We start from the raw sequence: 19042 nt of genomic DNA on the forward strand, positions 1-19042 counted from the left end.
CCTCTCCCATTCTATTTAAGTGACCATACCATCTGAGATTAGCTCTGCTAACGCATTCCTGGATGCTGACAATGTCAAGTTCTTGCCTAATATCCTCATTTTTAATATGATATTGCCATTGATGCCATCTGTTCACGCCTCTAATCTTTCTCATGACTCTCACATCTGCGGTCTCTAGTCTTTGGTCAAGTGTTTTACTTCTGACCCAGCTCTCAGATCCATAAGTTAAAATTGGTTTGAACACAGTCTTGTATACAGCTAATTTAGTGTTCCGACTAATTTCTTTCTTATTCCATATGAATTTATTCAATTGACTTCCCACGATACCAGCTTTGCTGATTCTGTTGTCTATTTCTATATTTAGTTTACCATCTTCAGTAAAAATTGTGCCTAAGTAGCTGAAATGTTTTACTTGTTCCACAGGTTCTCCATTCACAACACAGTTGACATTTTCAATGATTCTGCCTATTTTCATTGTCTTTGTCTTTTTATTGCTGACCTTCATACCATATCTATTACAACAGCTATTCAATTTAGTCAGAGAATCTTGCAGACTTGTAGCGGATTTATTTAGAAGTATAACATCATCCGCATAAAGCAAAGAGCTGACATTAACATCTCCAATTTTGATATCAGGTTTAATACCACATTCCTTCATAATGTGATCCATATAGATAATGAATAACAGAGGGGATAATGTACATCCTTGTCTCACACCAGATTTAACATTAAACCATCTTCCTGTACTTCCTTCAATTCTAACTGCTGACTCACAACTCAAATAAAGACTAAGTATTGCTTGATATAATGCCCCATTGACACCATATAACTGCAGCGTATTGAATAGATTCTCTCTTGGCACCTTGTCATATGCCTTTTCCAAATCGACAAAACTTAAATACAGATCTTTGTTATATTCCCATGCTTTCTCGACTATTTGTCGTAAAGTGAAGATCTGATCCTGACAGCCTCTATTTGGCCTGAATCCAGCTTGTTCTTCACCAAGCTTTTCTTCCACAATTCTTCTCAACCGTTTCTCAAGTATACTTGCATAGATCTTGCCAGGAACACTCAGTAGGGAAATACCTCTGTAATTCTCACATTCAGTTTTATTTCCCTTTTTATATATGGGTACTATGAGAGCTCTACTCCAATCATCGGGAATTCGTCCCTCTGTCCAGGCTTTCTGAACTATGCAGTGCAGCCACTGTAAGACTCTTATACCACCATACTTCAGCATTTCTGGTCGAATATCATCTACTCCTGCTGCCTTTCCACATTTCAAGCCTTTAATGGCTTTTTCTACTTCAAGTATGGATATGTATTCCTGAATGCGTGCCTGATCAGTGTTTTTTATCACTGTGCTGTCATCACTGCTTGTTTCATTTAGCAGTTTTTCAAAGTAATTACTCCATACTTCAAGGATATCTTTTTCTCCTGTTTTCATTTCACCTTTATCATCTCTAATTCCTTTCACAGCACTCTTTCCTCCATTCCTAAGCTTCTTCAACAACCTCCAGAATATTTTGCCACCTTCTTGATATTTATTTTCTATATTCTTGCCAAAGTCCTCCCATGACTTTTGTTTAGCTAGTTTTACAAACTGTTTAGCTTTCTTACATTTGTCTCTGTATTCTGTAAGAGTAAAAGCTGACTTATTTGCCAGGAACTTTTGATATGCTTTCTTCTTTTCCTTCACTGCCTCTTTAACTTCCTGTGTCCACCAGGGAGTTCTGATTTTTTTTATCTTTGCACACAACCTCACCACATGCCTCTCTGGCAGAATCAATCAATGTTTCCTTCAGAGTTTGCCACTGAATCTCCAAGGTTTGATTCCTGTTCTCAAACTCTTTCATTTTCTTTTCAATAATATTTCTGTATTTTAGTCTACAGTTTACATCTGAGAGCTGCTCAACTTTTATTCGCTTTAAAACTTTCTTACATGTTATTCTTTTCAATATGAAATTCAATTTTATCCTGCTCAAGACTAAATAGTGATCACTTCCAATTTCAAATCCTCTGTACACTCTGGTGTCCTGCACCAGGGAGAAAACATCACTATCAACAATAACATAGTCAATGAGACTTTTCTTATTCCTAGCCTCTTCTCTCCATGTGAATTTGTGCACATTTTTATGTTGGAACATGGTGTTAGTAATAACCAGTCCATGTCCTGAGCAGAAATCCAACAGATATTTGCCATTATTATTAGCTTTGCTCTTTTCTCCAAATTTTCCCAAAATATTTTTGTATGTCTCACAATCATTTCCTACTCTACTATTTAGATCCCCAACAAGGACCAACTTTTCCTTTTTCATTGTGTCAGTTGCTTTTTCTAAAGCCTCAAAAAATTCCTCCACTTCTACCTTAGTAGAACCTTCTGTGGGACCATAGGCACAAATAAGTCTCATTGTCCAGTTCCCCATTCTTATATTTGCCCACATTACTCTACTTGAGACTGACTGCCATTCAAGAAGATTAGCCTCGTATTTTGTGTTGAATACTATGGCTACTCCTTCTTTTCCTTGATTGTTATTGCCTGAATATAACATTTTGTATTTATTGCTCAGAAAGATCTCACCAGTTTTGGTCTTTTTTGTTTCAGTCACCCCTATTATGTCGATCTGGTACTTATCTAATTCCTCAGCTAGCTCCATTTCTTTGCCATTCAGGCTTCTTACGTTGATAGTACCGATCTTTAACTCTGGTGATGTTGAGTTGGGGTTTGTTTTCAGATTTGTTCCAGTAGCTGACTTTTCGCTGTTCGCCCTGGTTCCCTGGCGAAAACAACGGGGGCCTTGTTTAACCGGGCGACGCCCCAGCCGGCATGAAATTTTGTCATGTTGTACCATCATTTTTTATTTTGGTTTAACCAATAAGAATACAATTTGGTCGGCTAAATCCCAAATTGCCAGCCCATCCTCGTTCGTTCAGTATCAAAGTAGATACCCAACAGGGTGCACCATGAGAAGGTGAGGATTGGACATTAGGTCAGAAGCCCTGGTCGGTTCTCCGCATTCCTTTAAAGGCTATGTGGAGGTCTCCTCTCAGTTATACAGCTTTGACCCTTAAGCACCCCGAGTGTGGAAGTAAAGATTGCAAGTCTGCTATATTATAAGGATTAAACTAGAATATAATTTCTTGGCATCTTTAATTTAACTTATAGCATCATATGCAAATATATGCTGTGAGCTCCCAGGAAAATCTTTTATTTGAAATATAAAATTTGTTCAATATACAATGATACAAGATGAGGCCAAATACAATACATTGATGAAAAACACAATAACACACTACATATTTGATTTTACACAATTAATTGAAAACAGAATGGAATAGTTTTTCCTACAATTAGTAAAATATTTTTATTGAAGGTTGTTCATTAAGGAGGTCTGCAATTTATTAGATATTATATCTTAAATCTTAATTGCCAGCTATCCTTTTTAGGTAAAAAATACTTTGTTCAGTTGTAGTTTTAAGAGAGCTGTTATTTGTTTTCTACCTTTCATATACTTGTTATTTAATTTCTTTGTATAAATAAATATTCATCATGATAAATTAATATTCCTGTCATTTATACTGATATTCTGAATAATTATTTTTCACTACTTTTGATAGAAAAGAAAGAGTAGGACGTAAATGGGTTGACAAAAAATTAGTAAAGTGCATAAAAGCTAATATATACGGAACATGGAGGGAATCAGTAGAGGCATTTGCATATTTCTCAATGAGGGGTGCTTGTAAAACGATCATTCGTTTTGTTCCTGCTACGTTTACTCTATATGGAAGATCTTTGGTGTTCTATTTAATTAATAAATGGAGGAACAGGTAACGTATCTTCTATTCTGTTCTGAGTATAGTAAGATATTTACTTAGCTGTAGTCAGTATTATATCTCTGGCTTGGTGCAACAAGTTTTGAGGAAATAAATTCATTCAGAATTAACTAGATATAAAGTTTTTTTTTTAAAAAAAAAAAGCTATTTAATGATAACTGTTCAACAGAAGTTTGAAATGCATATATCTCAGTTTGATAAAAATTGACATTTGTACTTCTTTCACCAAGCCACAGATTTATACATCTAATATGCTAGCCTGGTCACTGAGTGGTTGGTGTATCTGCTTTTCAACCAATAGGCTACGAATTTGAAGCCTGTCATGGGCGTGGATGTTATTGATTTTCTTTAGGTGAGAGATGAATTTCATTGCATGATGCAAGACTATCATGTCCCTTCACTGAAGGCTTGAAGTAGCTTGAAAAAAGTTCTGTGTTTCATCTCTAGTACAGGAATTCTGGGCTATATAATAATTGCTGCTGAGTAAATATCTATCACTTGTGCATTATTAAACTATCTTTAATAACTGGTGGTTATTATTATCACAGGCATCCTCCACAGGATCTGCAGTCTCATTGAGAGACTTCCTAAACATTTCACCAAGCAATAGCTAAAGTTTGTATAATAACTATCATATATATTTCACTTTGAACTCAATTTATCAACAAGGCACCCACAACTCTCTGGCAACCCTTCTACTCATTTCACTGTCCAAGCATGAATTCTTGGTCCTCACATGCTCTTGTTTACCACATGTTTACTTAATTTTCAATGATGACCCCCCATCCAGTCCCCCCCACTACTAGTCATGCATTGAAAAAGATTATCCACTACATCAATCCTATAAAACCCTGTAAGTAAATTTTGTGTGTCTAATCATATCTTCCCTTTTCTCTCAATCAGCTGATTTCTGTATCTCACAGATCTTCAGCCTGTCGTGGGTATGGATGTTAGTGATTGTCTTTAGGTGAGGGATGAATTTCATTGCATGATGCAAGACCATTTTCTTCTTTCTTCCCTTTTCTCTCAATCAGCCAATTTCTGTATCCCACAAATCTTCAGCCTCATGGGCATGGATGTTAGTGATTGTCTTTAGGTGAGGGATGAATTTCATTGCATGATGCAAGACCACTATGTCCTCTCTATTAACCTTATGATCAGGCTTAACCTTATGACTCAATGATCAAAGGAGTACCTTAATGAAAGTGTAACAAAATCATGTTTTCCTGGTGCTAAAATCGGTGATATTAGTCATGCCATCCGGATACAAAAAGATAAAATGAAAGAATTGTCTTGATTGGCACAAATGATCTGAGAAGCAAGAAGTATTCTATGAGGGAGGATGAAAAGGAGTGGTTAAATGAAGCAAAAATGAAGAGCTAGAATGTGAAGATTGCAAGTCTTCTGTCATGAGGAGGGTGATGATAGCCAATGAATCAATACACACAGGTAATGGACAAAAAATGGAAACAGTGACACATTTCACTAATGTGGCGTTGGTCCATTGTGGGCATCTAGTATAGCCAGTATTCAAGGGAGAGACTTTGTCAGTAATGCTTGGAGCTCAACAGGATTAATTTTACCATTCATCCAATAGAAACTGAATCAATTCGCTTTTGTTCTTTGGAGGTGGGAAATGTTACCAAAAGCTTGCTCCACAATGCCCTATAAATGTTCTATAGGATTTAAATCTGGCAATTAGGATGGCCATGGCAGACAGGACACTTCACCTTCATGTTCCGCAAACCACATTTGTTCGATGAATGGGAATGTTATCCTGTTGAAACGTGGCTGGCTAGGTACTAGAAAAGTGGAAAAGCGTGTCAGCACAGGATAAAGATGATCACTTATGATTGAAAGATAATGTGCAGCATCCACTTTGCTTTCCAATACAGCAAGTGGACCCAAACCATGCCATGTGAATGCACCCCAGACCATTTACAGAACCATCCAAAACCTTTCACAGTTGGAAATAAGCACTTCCCATAGTTGTATTTACATCAAGGATCTGTAATATTGAATGCATCTCCAGTTTATCATATTTCCACATCAGCCCTTGCCACTCTTGTTACTGCAGTATCTCTACTTGGATGACACACCCTTGCAGAGTTGTTTTGTCTGCTTCAATAACCTTCCTTTAATCAGCATTAGTTAATTATTATTCTTCCTTTTACTAGTCGCATACTGAAAAAACTCTTTATATACCCCTTCTTAACTGAAAATTCCACATGTTTAGCCCACTCATTGGTCAAGACTGCATGATTACTCACAGCAGTTGACAGAACGTGTTATAGACAGATCCTCTGAATACTAGATCTAACATGCGAACAACTGTTATCCTCCATCACATGCCACTTCAGATAGTTATTCTGTAGTAATTGCATAAATTCTCTTTACTTCTGCTCATGTGTCTGGTCCTTCTTCTGGTCTGTGTTGGAAAGACAAAAAGACACACGAACAGAAGGAAATGGAATTTATGCAGTTATTAAAAAATAATTACCTGAATAGTAGTTGAAGTATCCCATTATTACTTGCCCTGTCCTCCATCCTTTAAGTCCTTTCATCCATCAGATTACTCCACACATCCACAAACTTCACATCTGGTGGTAATGATTATATGTTGGCTGTTCATAACTGTATTTTTTTTAAGGAAATTACAATGTAGACTAATATTTATTATTATTACTACGTGACACCTCCAGGGAGTCCAATGACTCATCAAGGGAGGGCACCTATTGTATAACTCTGTCTCCACCACTCAATCAACTAACTACAATGAACCGCAACTACCATCATTATTTACACCAATGCCATCTACCACCCACTACCATCATTATTTACACCAATGCTATCTACCACCCACTACCATCACTAGTATTTTCACAATCACAAACATCTATGCTCACAGCAGGATTTGAAACCCACAGCCTTTTGGCTGGAGAGAGGATATGCTAACCACTCAGCCAACCAGGCCGGCAAACTATATTAACTAAAATAAATTTAATCAGTACTTCCAATATTTTGTAAGTCAAATTGCCATCATCAGGGAACCAAATCCTTATCCTATATATATATAAAATGATAAGCCTTTTTATGTCACGTTTTTTGAAACTTTTGAAATTCAGGGGCTACCCTGAGTGTCGAGTCATCAGAATTCAAGGAGAACCGGCCTACCAATCTGGAACTCGGGGGGGGGTCTTTAACGGGAATAAATGCAAAAATATAATATCGATAATATCAGTGATATTGATATTTCTGGATGAGCATTGTACACCTAGCACACCCGGAATATTTGCCCCTGATATATAAATATGTTTAATACAATTTGTAAGGAATATTGCTATTTAAAAACATTTACAGCATGTTAACCAGAGGAACTTCATAACACCTGCTACCAATAGGTGGCAGGTGTTATGAAGCTCCTGTGGTTAACATGATTGACATGTTGAATGCATACAAGTTAATGCATTAAATTAACATATAACATATATTCATTATTTGTTTTAGATCCTTTCCCAAAATCTGTGATTCTATCATAGTTAATTAACTCTTTTGTCATCCCTTTTAACTTTGAATATTCTCTGAAGAAGCTTACCAAAAGGTATATGAAACTAGTAGAGAATTGTGAACCTAATGAAATATTTTCCCATCTCCTCGTATTTATCTTGTATACCAACCAGAACTCAAATTCACTATAACAGATTATTCCTGTAGTTTCTTATAAGTTTATAGTGTGTTTGAAATCAGAAAATCTTTAAAAATCAGGGTATATATTGTATACATCAACTGCTGGTTTTGAAAAATGAGTCAACACCTTTCATTTATCACTGAAATGCTGTAGGTTCTAATCATAATACATACATACTGTTCAGCGATGAAGCTGTCCTTGTTATGCCACAAAGTTTTGTAAAATTCTCACTAAATAAGCTGAGCTTTGATATTTTATTTGGAGTTGCTGGGGAAAGATGTTAAATGACACATTTATTGTAATGCTGCTGTTTACTTTCATTGTATTATAAATTTCAACTTTTTTGTGAATTGGATTACTGTTCGAAAAAGTTCTCTATGTATTGAAAGCTATCGAAACTTTATAAACTGATTTTATTTTATTATTAATCTTATTACATGACATCTCCTTGGATTTTGAAGACACATTTCTGGGGACCACTCCATACCACACTACATAATCCCTTTACCATCCACCACATAATATTCTTGTCTGTCAGTTATGTTGTGGTCTCTGTCTGATTTCTGTTTTGATCAATGAAAAACATGAGTTTCCAGGAGGGAAACTCATGAGACTTTACCCTCACATGAGATTAGCTAACTCGCCCTCAGTGTTGAAAAATCTCATATTTTTCATGATGAAAATCAAATCTAGGTCTTTTGCAGTTGAGGCATCATTCTTCCAACTGTGCTACAGTTTTTATTTATTTATTTATTTTAAAGGATGTCTTTGGCAGCATAATAGGAATATAAATATATATTATATATATATATACATAAAAATAGAAATATATTTATTTTTTTATTTCCCCAACATGTTATGCTGATATTTTTTTAGATCTTTACAATTCATCCCTGCCAAATATCAATGTTTCCATAACTTTAATTTGGCAGAATAAGATGGTAAGCATTGCTTATTGGATTATTATTATTTCCTGTAAATTGTCTAATTCTGGTCAGGTTTTCTCTTGATATGGATGATAAATCAGAGTTTCTGGGAAGAAACTGTGGTTTATCATCCATATCACTTTATGGTATTTCACATTCATTTGAGGGGGGGAACCTATAAGGCTCATTGTGTGCAAGTAGAAAATCTCAAAGCTATTTTGAAGACCACTTTTTTTTTGCAGCTTCTTAAATACTATCTATCAACAGACATCTTGACCTCTGTCACTGATAAATTGTTGATCTTAAGATAACAGGGATATTGCTAACATGTGTCACTGTATTTGATATATTAATACAAACACTGGACTGTATGTCAGAGCCCACAAGTTATGCTCATTGGGAAGCATCATATAAAAATCATTCATGATTTTAAAAGATTCGCAGTGATGCTGGTTGATAGACTTATATGTTGGTTACTCATAACTATAATTTTTCAGGAAGATCCAAGTAGAATGAGGTATCCTCAGCCTTTCCAACCATATTGCCAACAATATCAGGCTGGACGTAGCCAGTGTACTCACTTCTGCTAAACCACCAAAACACAATCTCTCAAGGAAAGAATTTGAAGCTCTGCAAGAAATTAAAAACAACAACAGAATAGTAATTACTAAAGCAGATAGGGAAATGCCACTATGGTTTTAAACCAATTAGATTACACAGGTATGCCTGCCTCCATACTTCTAGATCATTCTACCTCCCTCCCTCCTCTAGACTATGTTTCCACCAGTATGCAGATCAGAATACTTCATAGACTCCTTAAAAAAAGGTTACCTCTTGGCTTGTGGAAGTCACAAACTAACTAAACCAGTAGATATATAGACTACTAAAAATCTATAAACAGAATGTGGCATACATCCCATTGTGGATGGCATTGATTCACCCACATGAAAATTTGCCTAACATTTAGCCAAAGTGCTCACACAGTATACTGTCAACACACCTTCACACATAAAAAAACTCAGCCCACTTTAAAGCCAGTATAGAAAATCTCACACTCCAACACATTGACATAATTGTCAGTTTTGATGTCTCCTCTTTATTCACTAATGTCCCATTCAAAGATACCTTATACCTCATCCAAACCATATTTCGTTTGGTAAGGAAAATTCTACAAAAAAATAGGAGGGGACAGCCATAGGCTCCATCCCTGATCCAACTTCTTCATAGAGACTTGAAAAAAAAGCTTTAAACTCTGCCCCACATCATCTATGTAGTGTAGCCAGATAAATGATGGATTCTCCATTTGGCCACATGACCTGGATACACTCCACAATGTCTAACACACCCCAGGATCCAGTTTACCTTAGAAAAGGAAAACAGCAAGTGTCTCATTTCTTTCATTCTGATTACATGCTAGCCTGATGGATCCGTGGCATTCTCCATTTACAGAACACATACAGGTAGATACATTCACCAGCATTCATCCCCCCCCCCAACAATATGCAATTATAAAAACTATATATCCTATCCCAATGGCTTTGAATGGGACATTACTTTAAGGCCCACAACCTTCCAAGCATGCTTGGATTTCTTAACCAAAGTACAAGGATAGGATGGTCACCCCTATGCCTCTAAGTATTCCTGAATGTATCCCTGTATGTTCATGGGGCTGGTTTGCCTGCTTGCAAGATGAAAAACCCCAGATAAACTGGATGAAAAAAACCCTGCTGTCCACGACCAAGACCGGCTAACTTGGCTATGGCTGAGGAAGATCCTTTAGCTCCTCACGTCAGCGATGAGAATTGAACCTAGGACTGCCCCCTCCCCAGGCATATGGTTGCGTAGCGCAAAGCCACTAGGCTAACTACTCAGACATAAAAACTCTATATAACAGGGCAAAATTAATCACTTCTGATAACAGTGCCCTAACTACTGAACTTGACCATATTCTCAACACTTTCTTAGCCAATGGCTATAACCCCCCAAAAAAATAAAAAACAATATTAAAACCCTAACCACAACTCCCTCCCATCTGTTATGTCCCTTCTTTCATATATTTTTAGTTATTTAACCTCAAAGGGATCTCTTACGTGTGACACGTGGTCTCTGGTTCACAAAGGAATAGCCCGAGGGCCGAGCCAAAACCTATGTGGATGATTCTTCCTAACCAACCTCTCGTTAAGTCTAAGAATATTTATTTTTTACTGCGCCACTTAGGACCCTTAGAAATATTAATCAAGAAGTTGGTAGAGAGCTTTGCCAAAGTATCACAAATAATTACAATCATGACCGAATATTTACACTGAATGAGTTCCCCGCTTAGATTCATATTATTTCACAAGTGGTGCATTAAATTCCATACAGACACAGGATTTAATTAAAGAATAGCAAACATTTATTTAACATAAGACATACAATACTATTTACAAAGTAAATAGTATTGTATTTTCATCCAATAAGGGTTAAGAATTAAATCAAGTCTAACAGTACTAAGTCACTCAAATGAAATTCACACTAAGTTTCAATAAGCCTTGTATATCTCTGCTGATACAACTATTTAACGCTATGAACCTTAATTAAACAATCCCTAATTTTATATCCTCACTCTAGATACAATCTTATAATTCCCTAATTTTATATCCTCACTCTAGATACAATCTTATAATTCCCTAATTTTATATCCTCACTCTAGATACAATCTTATAATTCCTTTTATAAGCAGACATTAATGTAATACACATTTCATCAGATTACTCATAATATTCCACACACTTGTTTTCCTTTGTCCTAAAGTCCTCATAATAATTGCCTCTGGGTTCTTTGTTACAATAATTCTATGTGAGATTAAGCTCTTAATTCATACACATGCTATGGGAAAATCGTACACTCTTAGTCACAAAGGATCATACAGGCACCATTCAATTAACCTTTTTTATTCCATACAAAATATCCTTTATACACTACTAATTTTTGAATTAACAATTTTATTTTTTAAGCATTCACTCCAAAGATCAAATTTCTATTATAATATTCTTGAACAAGTTTAACAATTTTCAACCACACAGTGCCTATTCATTTAATACTTTCTTTAAATCAAATTAATCACTTTCCTACAGTACTTATATTTAACTATTCTTAGAGTTCTTCGCTGATTAATTCTTTTACAATTCTTAGATTTTGCTTTCACACACAAATCAGAGAACAAAATTTTACTTATCTATATGCTTTGTTTTCTTTCCTTCCAATCGACGATATCGCAACGCGATCTTCTTCACGGACCTCTAATTTCTTAGCACTTCAGGTACGAACGTTCTCAGGCACTTCATGCTGTATAGCCTGCTACTATTTGGTGGAAGTTTGGAATCAGGATCTTCGCCAACAACCGTTCCTTCCGCATGCCAGTGAGGGAATCGGCACCTAGATATGTGACCGACCACAAGGTAAAAAAACCCAGGACATCCACGAGAATCTTAGGGGCACAACTCAGGAACACAGGACTAAGACCAAAAGACCTCGAGGGGGGGGGGAATTCCAACCCTTTTATATCACTCTCCTATCGGTCGCTACCGTAAACTTGGCCGTTCACCCGAGACGCGAACATGCTTGTGACGTCACAGCATCTGATTCTCCCACTTCTCGCTCTCTGCTGACACGGGACTGTATGGGGTAACGGTTTGCTTTTCCCCCGTCCTCTCTTAGAGCATACGTAAACATATCATTTTCTTGATTATTTTTCCTTATGTTGTTTTATAAATAAAAAACAATTTGACCAAAATTTAAGCATTACTATCACTTATAACTTTAGCATACTTTCTTAAATATTCTTTCCTTTTCTTAAAGTAAACAAGTTTTTCCTTTTTACACCAGCATATAACACTTCCTTTTGATATTTTGCAATTTCTTCCTTTCTTTTTCTTGTTAATACACTTGATATTAAAGTATACACATTACTATTACCCAGATAACAAGTATTTTCAGTAAGCATTGTATATAGTTTATACTCTGTTATACAATGATAAATAGAATCATGACATTCTAAACTTATCAGGGTATAATACCTCCACCTTCAGTGCAGAACACATACAGGTGGTGTATGTGTTCTGCTCACAATTTGGAATGAACACATACAGGTAGCATATGTGTTCATTCCAAATATATGAACACATACACAAATTTTCAGATGTGCCAAATATATTCCATATATTTGGCACATCTGAAAAATTGGCAAAATTCTTAGGGAAATACAACCTTACAACCACTTACAGACCACATAGAAAATTGGCATCCCTTATCTGCTCCACCAAAGACCAGCCACATTCCCTAGACTTGTCAAGTATCTAACAGGTCCCTTGCAGTTGCAAACTATCCTGCTATGGCCAAATATCCAATCAGGCAGGACAGCCAATTTCAGAATTTCTAAACACAATGACTACATCCAGTTCAACCAATACAGCCACTCAGGGCTTGCGGACCATGCCACCTACTACAGGATGTGCCGGAAGAAGGCCACTCTATTATACCACAGCAAATACAAATATGAAAGACTGTTTCTCATATCTGCCTTGGCCATGAAAAACTTTTCAAACCTCAACAAATTTAGGTGCATACGGCTGTTCCAAATTTGGAAAGCATTAATCTTCAGCTCAACGGTCAAGACTACCAAGTTTAGCCCACTAGGGGGGAAGGGCATTTAGAACTCTAGGCCCAACTTTGGTTACCTTTCTTCAGCCTCATTTGCCCAATGTTAGTGCCCGCATGCATATGTCATCATTTTTTGTGATACCTGATAATGGGAATGTAATGGTGTAGAAATATAGGAAAGTATTCATTAAAATTTTTATAAGTAATATTTTAGTATATGTTGTTATTTCCTGAAAAATAATGGTATTTTTTCAGGAACATTGTTATTTGGTTTCATTATAGTGACTTTATTTCCTCATATGAAAGGCCTTTTTTCTTGAATCTTGCTCATGAAAAGTAGTCAAGTAAACCTGTCACATGCTAGTGATTGGGCTAAGGATAAGATTTGGGAAGAACCCTGCCCTAAAGACCAAACATGAAACTTTTTTTTTAATTTGTCTGCCACCTAATGACATTCATGAACATGGTTAAAGTATTAGAGAGGTTAGTGAAAACCAGGATTCAGAATTGGGTTGGAAATATTGATATTCGTTTTGATGGACAGATGGATTTGCTAAAGAAAGGTCATGTTTTAGTAATCTGCTTGCTTTTTTTACAATAAGGGTGATTGGTGCATTGAACAAGGGAGATGGATGCTCATTAGCATACTTAGATTTTACAAAGCCTTTTGATAATTGCTACATGATAAGTTAATAGCAAAATTAGAATGGATGAGGTTGGATATTAGAGTACTGCATTGGATTGGTGATTGGCTGTCTGATGAGTATCAGCAAGTTGTGTATGGGGGGAGCAATATCCAGAAGAGGAAAGTCACTAGTAGTGTGCTTGAAGGATCTGTTTTAGGGCTATCTGTTTAACTTCTATTTTAGTGATATTCGGGAGGGTTCGAATGGGGATATTCAGTATGCAGATGATGCAAACAACTGAATATCCCCATTGGATGTTGTAATTTTACAAGAGGACTTGAATAAGCTGGGTGAATGGGCTCGGGAGTGGGATTGACAGTTCAATGTTGGTGAGTATAAGGTTTAAAAATTAGAAAAACAGAATGGGATGAAGAGTAGTATACACCTGGAGGGAATATATTGGAGGAGGTGGAGGAAATAAGAGATCTGGGTGTGATGGTGAATAGGGATCTGAAATTGTGAGAACAACAAATTCTGGTTATGATGCAGTGGGCACTGACTTGTAGAAGTAAGGAGATTCTGGGCCTTGATTATTCCACATATGGACTACTGTACAGATTTGGTCACATGGTTTTCAAAAGGATGAAGTATTGGAAAAGGGTCCAGAGGTGATTGACTAAGGTGTATTCTGGTCTATGGAATGTTAATTATGATGAAAGGTTGAGAAGATGCAGTTTACCGAGTCTAGAGGAGAAGGGCTGATATGATAGAGACATACGATAGTTGGTAAGGGGTTCTTATCAGGTTAATATTGAAGATATTTATCAAAGAATGGTGTGAGATGAGAGAAAAACGAGGTCATCACTGGAAGTTATATAGGGAAGGGTGTAGCAAAGGAGTGAGAAGAAGGGTTTTATGTTTCTCCATTCCACGAAAGGTTATTTGCAAACCTTTAGTACAAATTTCTAAATTGAATAACTGTTGTAATAGATATGGTATAAAGATCAGCAATAAAAAGACAAAGACAATGAAAATAGGCAGAATCATTGAAAATGTCAACTGTGTTGTGAATGGAAAACCTGTGAAACAAGTAAAACATTTCAGCTACTTAGGCACGATTTTTAGTGAAGATGATAAATTAAATATAGAAATAGACAACAGAATCAACAAAGCTGGTATGGTAGGAAGTCAATTGAATAAATTCATATGGAATAAGAGAGAAATTAGTCAGAACACCAAATTAGCTGTATACAAGACAGTGTTCAAACCAGTTTTAACTTATGGATCTGAGAGCTGGGTCAGAAGTAAAACACTTGACCAAAGACTAGAGACTGCAGATATGAGAGTCCTGAGAAAGGTTAGAGGCATGAACAGATGGCATCAATGGCAATATCATATTAAAAACAAGGATATTAGGGTGGTATGGTCACTTAAACAGAATGGGCGAGGAAAGAATAGCAAAACAAGTGTTCTCTGCCAGGTTGGCAGGAAAACGACCCAGAGGAAGACCAAGATATAGGTGTATTGATACGGTGTACAAAGTGCCTTAGACCAGTGCTTCCCAAACTTCTGGATGTCAGGGCCCCCTTTGCAAAAATTAAAATATTTCATGCCCCCCCCCCCTCCTCGAAAAAAAAATCGTAATAGAGAGATATATTATTATAATATTTATTGTATTTATATTCAATACAAAACATACACAGCGAATATTGCAAAAATCAAATGCATGTATTACATTTTTTTGCCTCTTACCGTTTGGTTCTGAAGACGATGCAGGCTGTTCTGGTAAAATATGAAATACTGCCCCTTTTTTTTTGAGTCTGTTTCTGCTTCTTCTGATTGTTCGTGGGATTTTTTTTTTTATTTTTTATCAGCCACTTATCTATCTCAGGGTTAAATTTTTTAATGTAGAATAGATCAAATAATATCACCACTTACCGATACTGGCACACCACAGACTGATAATATGAAATTAGTGAATATTACCTGGACAAGGGAATCTCCAGACCAGGAACATTTTTCTCTTTTGTGACTTTTCTCCCTTTACGGTAATTAAGCCTAACGCGAAACAGACAGCAAAGGCAAGTTATTAAATCGTGCATATGATTGGTGCGGTATTATCAAAAGATCGTGCAACCGAAAGATAAAAGCATAGCTGACAATTGAGTTGAAATGCTAACTCTCTTCAACCGAATTCCATATGTGAAACTGCCATAACATTCATTATATATATATATATATATTACTTAGTTTTAACACTTTTACGAATTTTAACACGTTCGGTTGAATTTTATTGCTGCCTTCGGATATCGAACTCACACACATCTAATTAATAAGAATAGTTTTTAGTTAGATACGGTGTTTGCCCATGCAACATATGGTTTTGTTTCAGTCTATACAGCATAGTTTCTGTATGAGGGGACATGTGATTCATTAATTAGTGTGTTTTTATCCCAGTTGTCTCTAATTGCACTATTTGTTGAGAAATATGTTACACAGACTCCTCATACCTTATTCACTGGCATAATAAAAGTACTTGTTTTTATTGCCTCTGCAGTATAGTGGCTGTTAGGGAGGGGGCGTTGTTTACCACTGCAAGCGAGTTACTATCTCCCCACATGAACTTGTTTAAGCTTTTCATGTGTGAAGTATATGCGAAACTTTTATTGGTGACAGAAAACTAGCTCGGATGACAGTGATAATATAAAACGAGTTTTGATATGTATATAAAGTCAATATCAACAGTCCCTGACTACCAACATGATGAAAGGGACAGGAAGATTTGGAGCTTCCCTGGAGAGCATTCGAAGTAAATACAATTAACCATTGCTTTGAAATGAAACATATGAATAAGCAATATTTACTAATATTCATTAAGCGCCGAAATACGCAGGAAGCAAAGTTTGTGAACTAACATTAATGTGTGAATTTTTCCATTAAAATATAAAAAATAATAAAAAAGAAATATTATTATTATTATTCCTGACACCTCCAAGGAGTCCGAAGACTCATCGCGGGAGGATGCCTACAACTGTCTCAACTACATCGAACTTCTACTGCAAATCATCTCCATCAATGCCATGTATCGCCCACCACAACTAGTATTTTTTTGTCTGTAAATTGCATGTGTTCTGAAGGGCCGATTTGTCTGTATGCGGGATGAAAAACCCGAGTTTCCAGGAGAAAAAACCCTGCTACCTCCCTATGAGATCGGCTAACTCACCTTCGATTGAAATCGTCCAGATAAGGATTCCTCCCGTCGTGACGAGAATCGAACTTAGGTCTATTCCAATCAAAGGGCGCAATGTGCGGTCGTTCTTCCAGTTGCGCTATGGACGCGATTAATTACGCAGGCGAAATAATAAAAGTTAAATACATTTCTTTTAAAATAAAAAAAATCTACTTAAGTCTTAAAACATTTTAAATTTGTTTTCATTATTTCATGGGGCCCCTCAACAAAACCTACAGCCTCCAAGGGGGCCGCGGCCCGCAGTTTGGGAAGTGCTGCCTTAGACGATAGAAATATAAGATCTGATAATGTTGGAGTCTTGACAAGTAACAGACTGATTTGGAGGAAAATTGTAGATAGGAAGTTAGTAACGATGTAAATTTTTCATGTAGTACTATCATATCCTGTACACCCCTTGAGGGTACATGACAGGAATTTGATTGTGCAAATTTGTACTATGAGTGGGCTAAGGATTTTTTTTCTATTTTTACCAGTTTTTTAGATTTTTTTGTATTTTTTAAATTTATTTTTGCACAGTCCAAAAACCCTGTTCTAGAAACCAAACACGGAACTTTTTCAAGCCACTTCAGACCTCCAATAAGCAGGCAGTGGTCTAACACTGGGCAATGAAATCGATCTCCCACCTAATGCATGGAGAATGATTGATTGGAATACATTGCCTGAGAGTGTGGTGTCTGCAGAGTAGAATGTATTTAAGGAACAGTATGACAGGACCTCCCATGATGAGTCTTTGACTCCACAGAGGTCTGAGGATAATAATAGTAGTAATAATATAATAATGATAATTTATTGATTGCTAAAATATTTATACATACATTAAACATCTTGTGTGACATTGCACCTTATAATTTTACAGAGTTCAGCACTAAGTGCTGCAATTTCTACATTGGATTTCAATTAAAAATTTTAATGATACTTTTTTGCCTTTATATTATGTATTTACAACACATGTTCTTCTAATATTAACAATGAAGATTATACAGATTTTTTATTTTTTTATTTTATTTTTTTTTTCAAAGTTTGAGAAAGAGTGATCGTACAAATTTCTGCATTTGTTTATAAGGATTACTTGTAGATGAGTGAGGCAAGTTAATCCCACCTCCTTCGAAGCTTGGGTTAGCTTTTATGAAGATAAAAGAATGAATAATAATAATAACATTCATGACCACAGTAGGATTTGAAGTCATAGCCTGTTGCTTGGAGAGCAGAAGTGCTATCACTATGGCCAACTACACCTACTAATATTGTCTTATGTAGATGTTTCTAGACTTCTTCAGCATTCTTTTATCATTCTGAACCCACCACTTAAAACAATTGAATCTGGAATGGCATTTGTAATACTGAAGATTAGTTATGTTCAGTTTTAACACAATTTTACATTTTGCATGCAGTTCATCATTTTCTATTGTGGCAATAATTAATACGACTACATGTTGAAATGTAATAAAAATACAAAATGATTTCTGATTATGATGATTGATTTCTTCAAAAAAAAAGCTAAAAAAGTTTATTTGTATGCCTTGAAAAAAAAAAGTCTGTTTATGAATTTTTGATAGTTTGCATAGTTCTCTTTGGAGTAGAATGTCTTCATTTCTGAGATGTTTTTTTTTTTTGTTAATTTTATAACTTTGCTTTCAGAAATATGAATCCTCGCCAAGAATTGTACAATTTGGGGAATGAATGGGTTGGTAAATTAGGTCATTTTGATTATCATGGAGGCAAAAGTCCAGATTTGGCCGATTTAGTAAGTTTTTTTCCTCCTATATCTTAATAAAAAAAAGTAATTTCTTTATTGCTTGGTCATTAGAAAAATTGTGTATTATTACACATGCTCCTAATGAAAAATAGGGAATGGATTAGGTTACTTCTTGCTGTGATTGCTGCTACCATATATCAGTGCATTGAATCTGTTGACATCTAATAATTTATAACTATGTATGAATTTTTTGCATAAGTCCATCTGATTTTCATATTAGCCACAATGATTTCTCAATTATCTGATCTTCAGTTAATAAGCCTTCAGTTAATGAGTTGGTATGTGTATGACTGACTCCTGGTACAACACCCTGTAATTGTA

The 19042-nt window shown here is 35.8% G+C and overlaps 1 protein-coding gene across 1 annotated transcript in view; it reads left to right on the forward strand.

Moving 5' to 3' along the window:
* Positions 1–19042, forward strand: part of LOC150098405 (prostaglandin E synthase 2-like) — a 60946-nt gene that overhangs the window by 18038 nt on the left and 23866 nt on the right. Inside the window, exons 2-3 of the mRNA XM_090405688.1 lie at positions 3619–3828; positions 18604–18709. Coding sequence (XP_090261814.1) covers positions 3619–3828; positions 18604–18709 — 316 coding nt within the window. The remainder of the gene's footprint in view (positions 1–3618; positions 3829–18603; positions 18710–19042) is intronic.

Source organism: Typopeltis vanoorti, chromosome 15 (genome assembly GCF_054136105.1).
Source record: "Typopeltis vanoorti isolate ZY-2024b chromosome 15, IOZ_Tvanoo_1.0, whole genome shotgun sequence".
In the NCBI taxonomy this organism is placed as follows: Eukaryota; Metazoa; Arthropoda; class Arachnida; order Uropygi; family Thelyphonidae; genus Typopeltis; species Typopeltis vanoorti.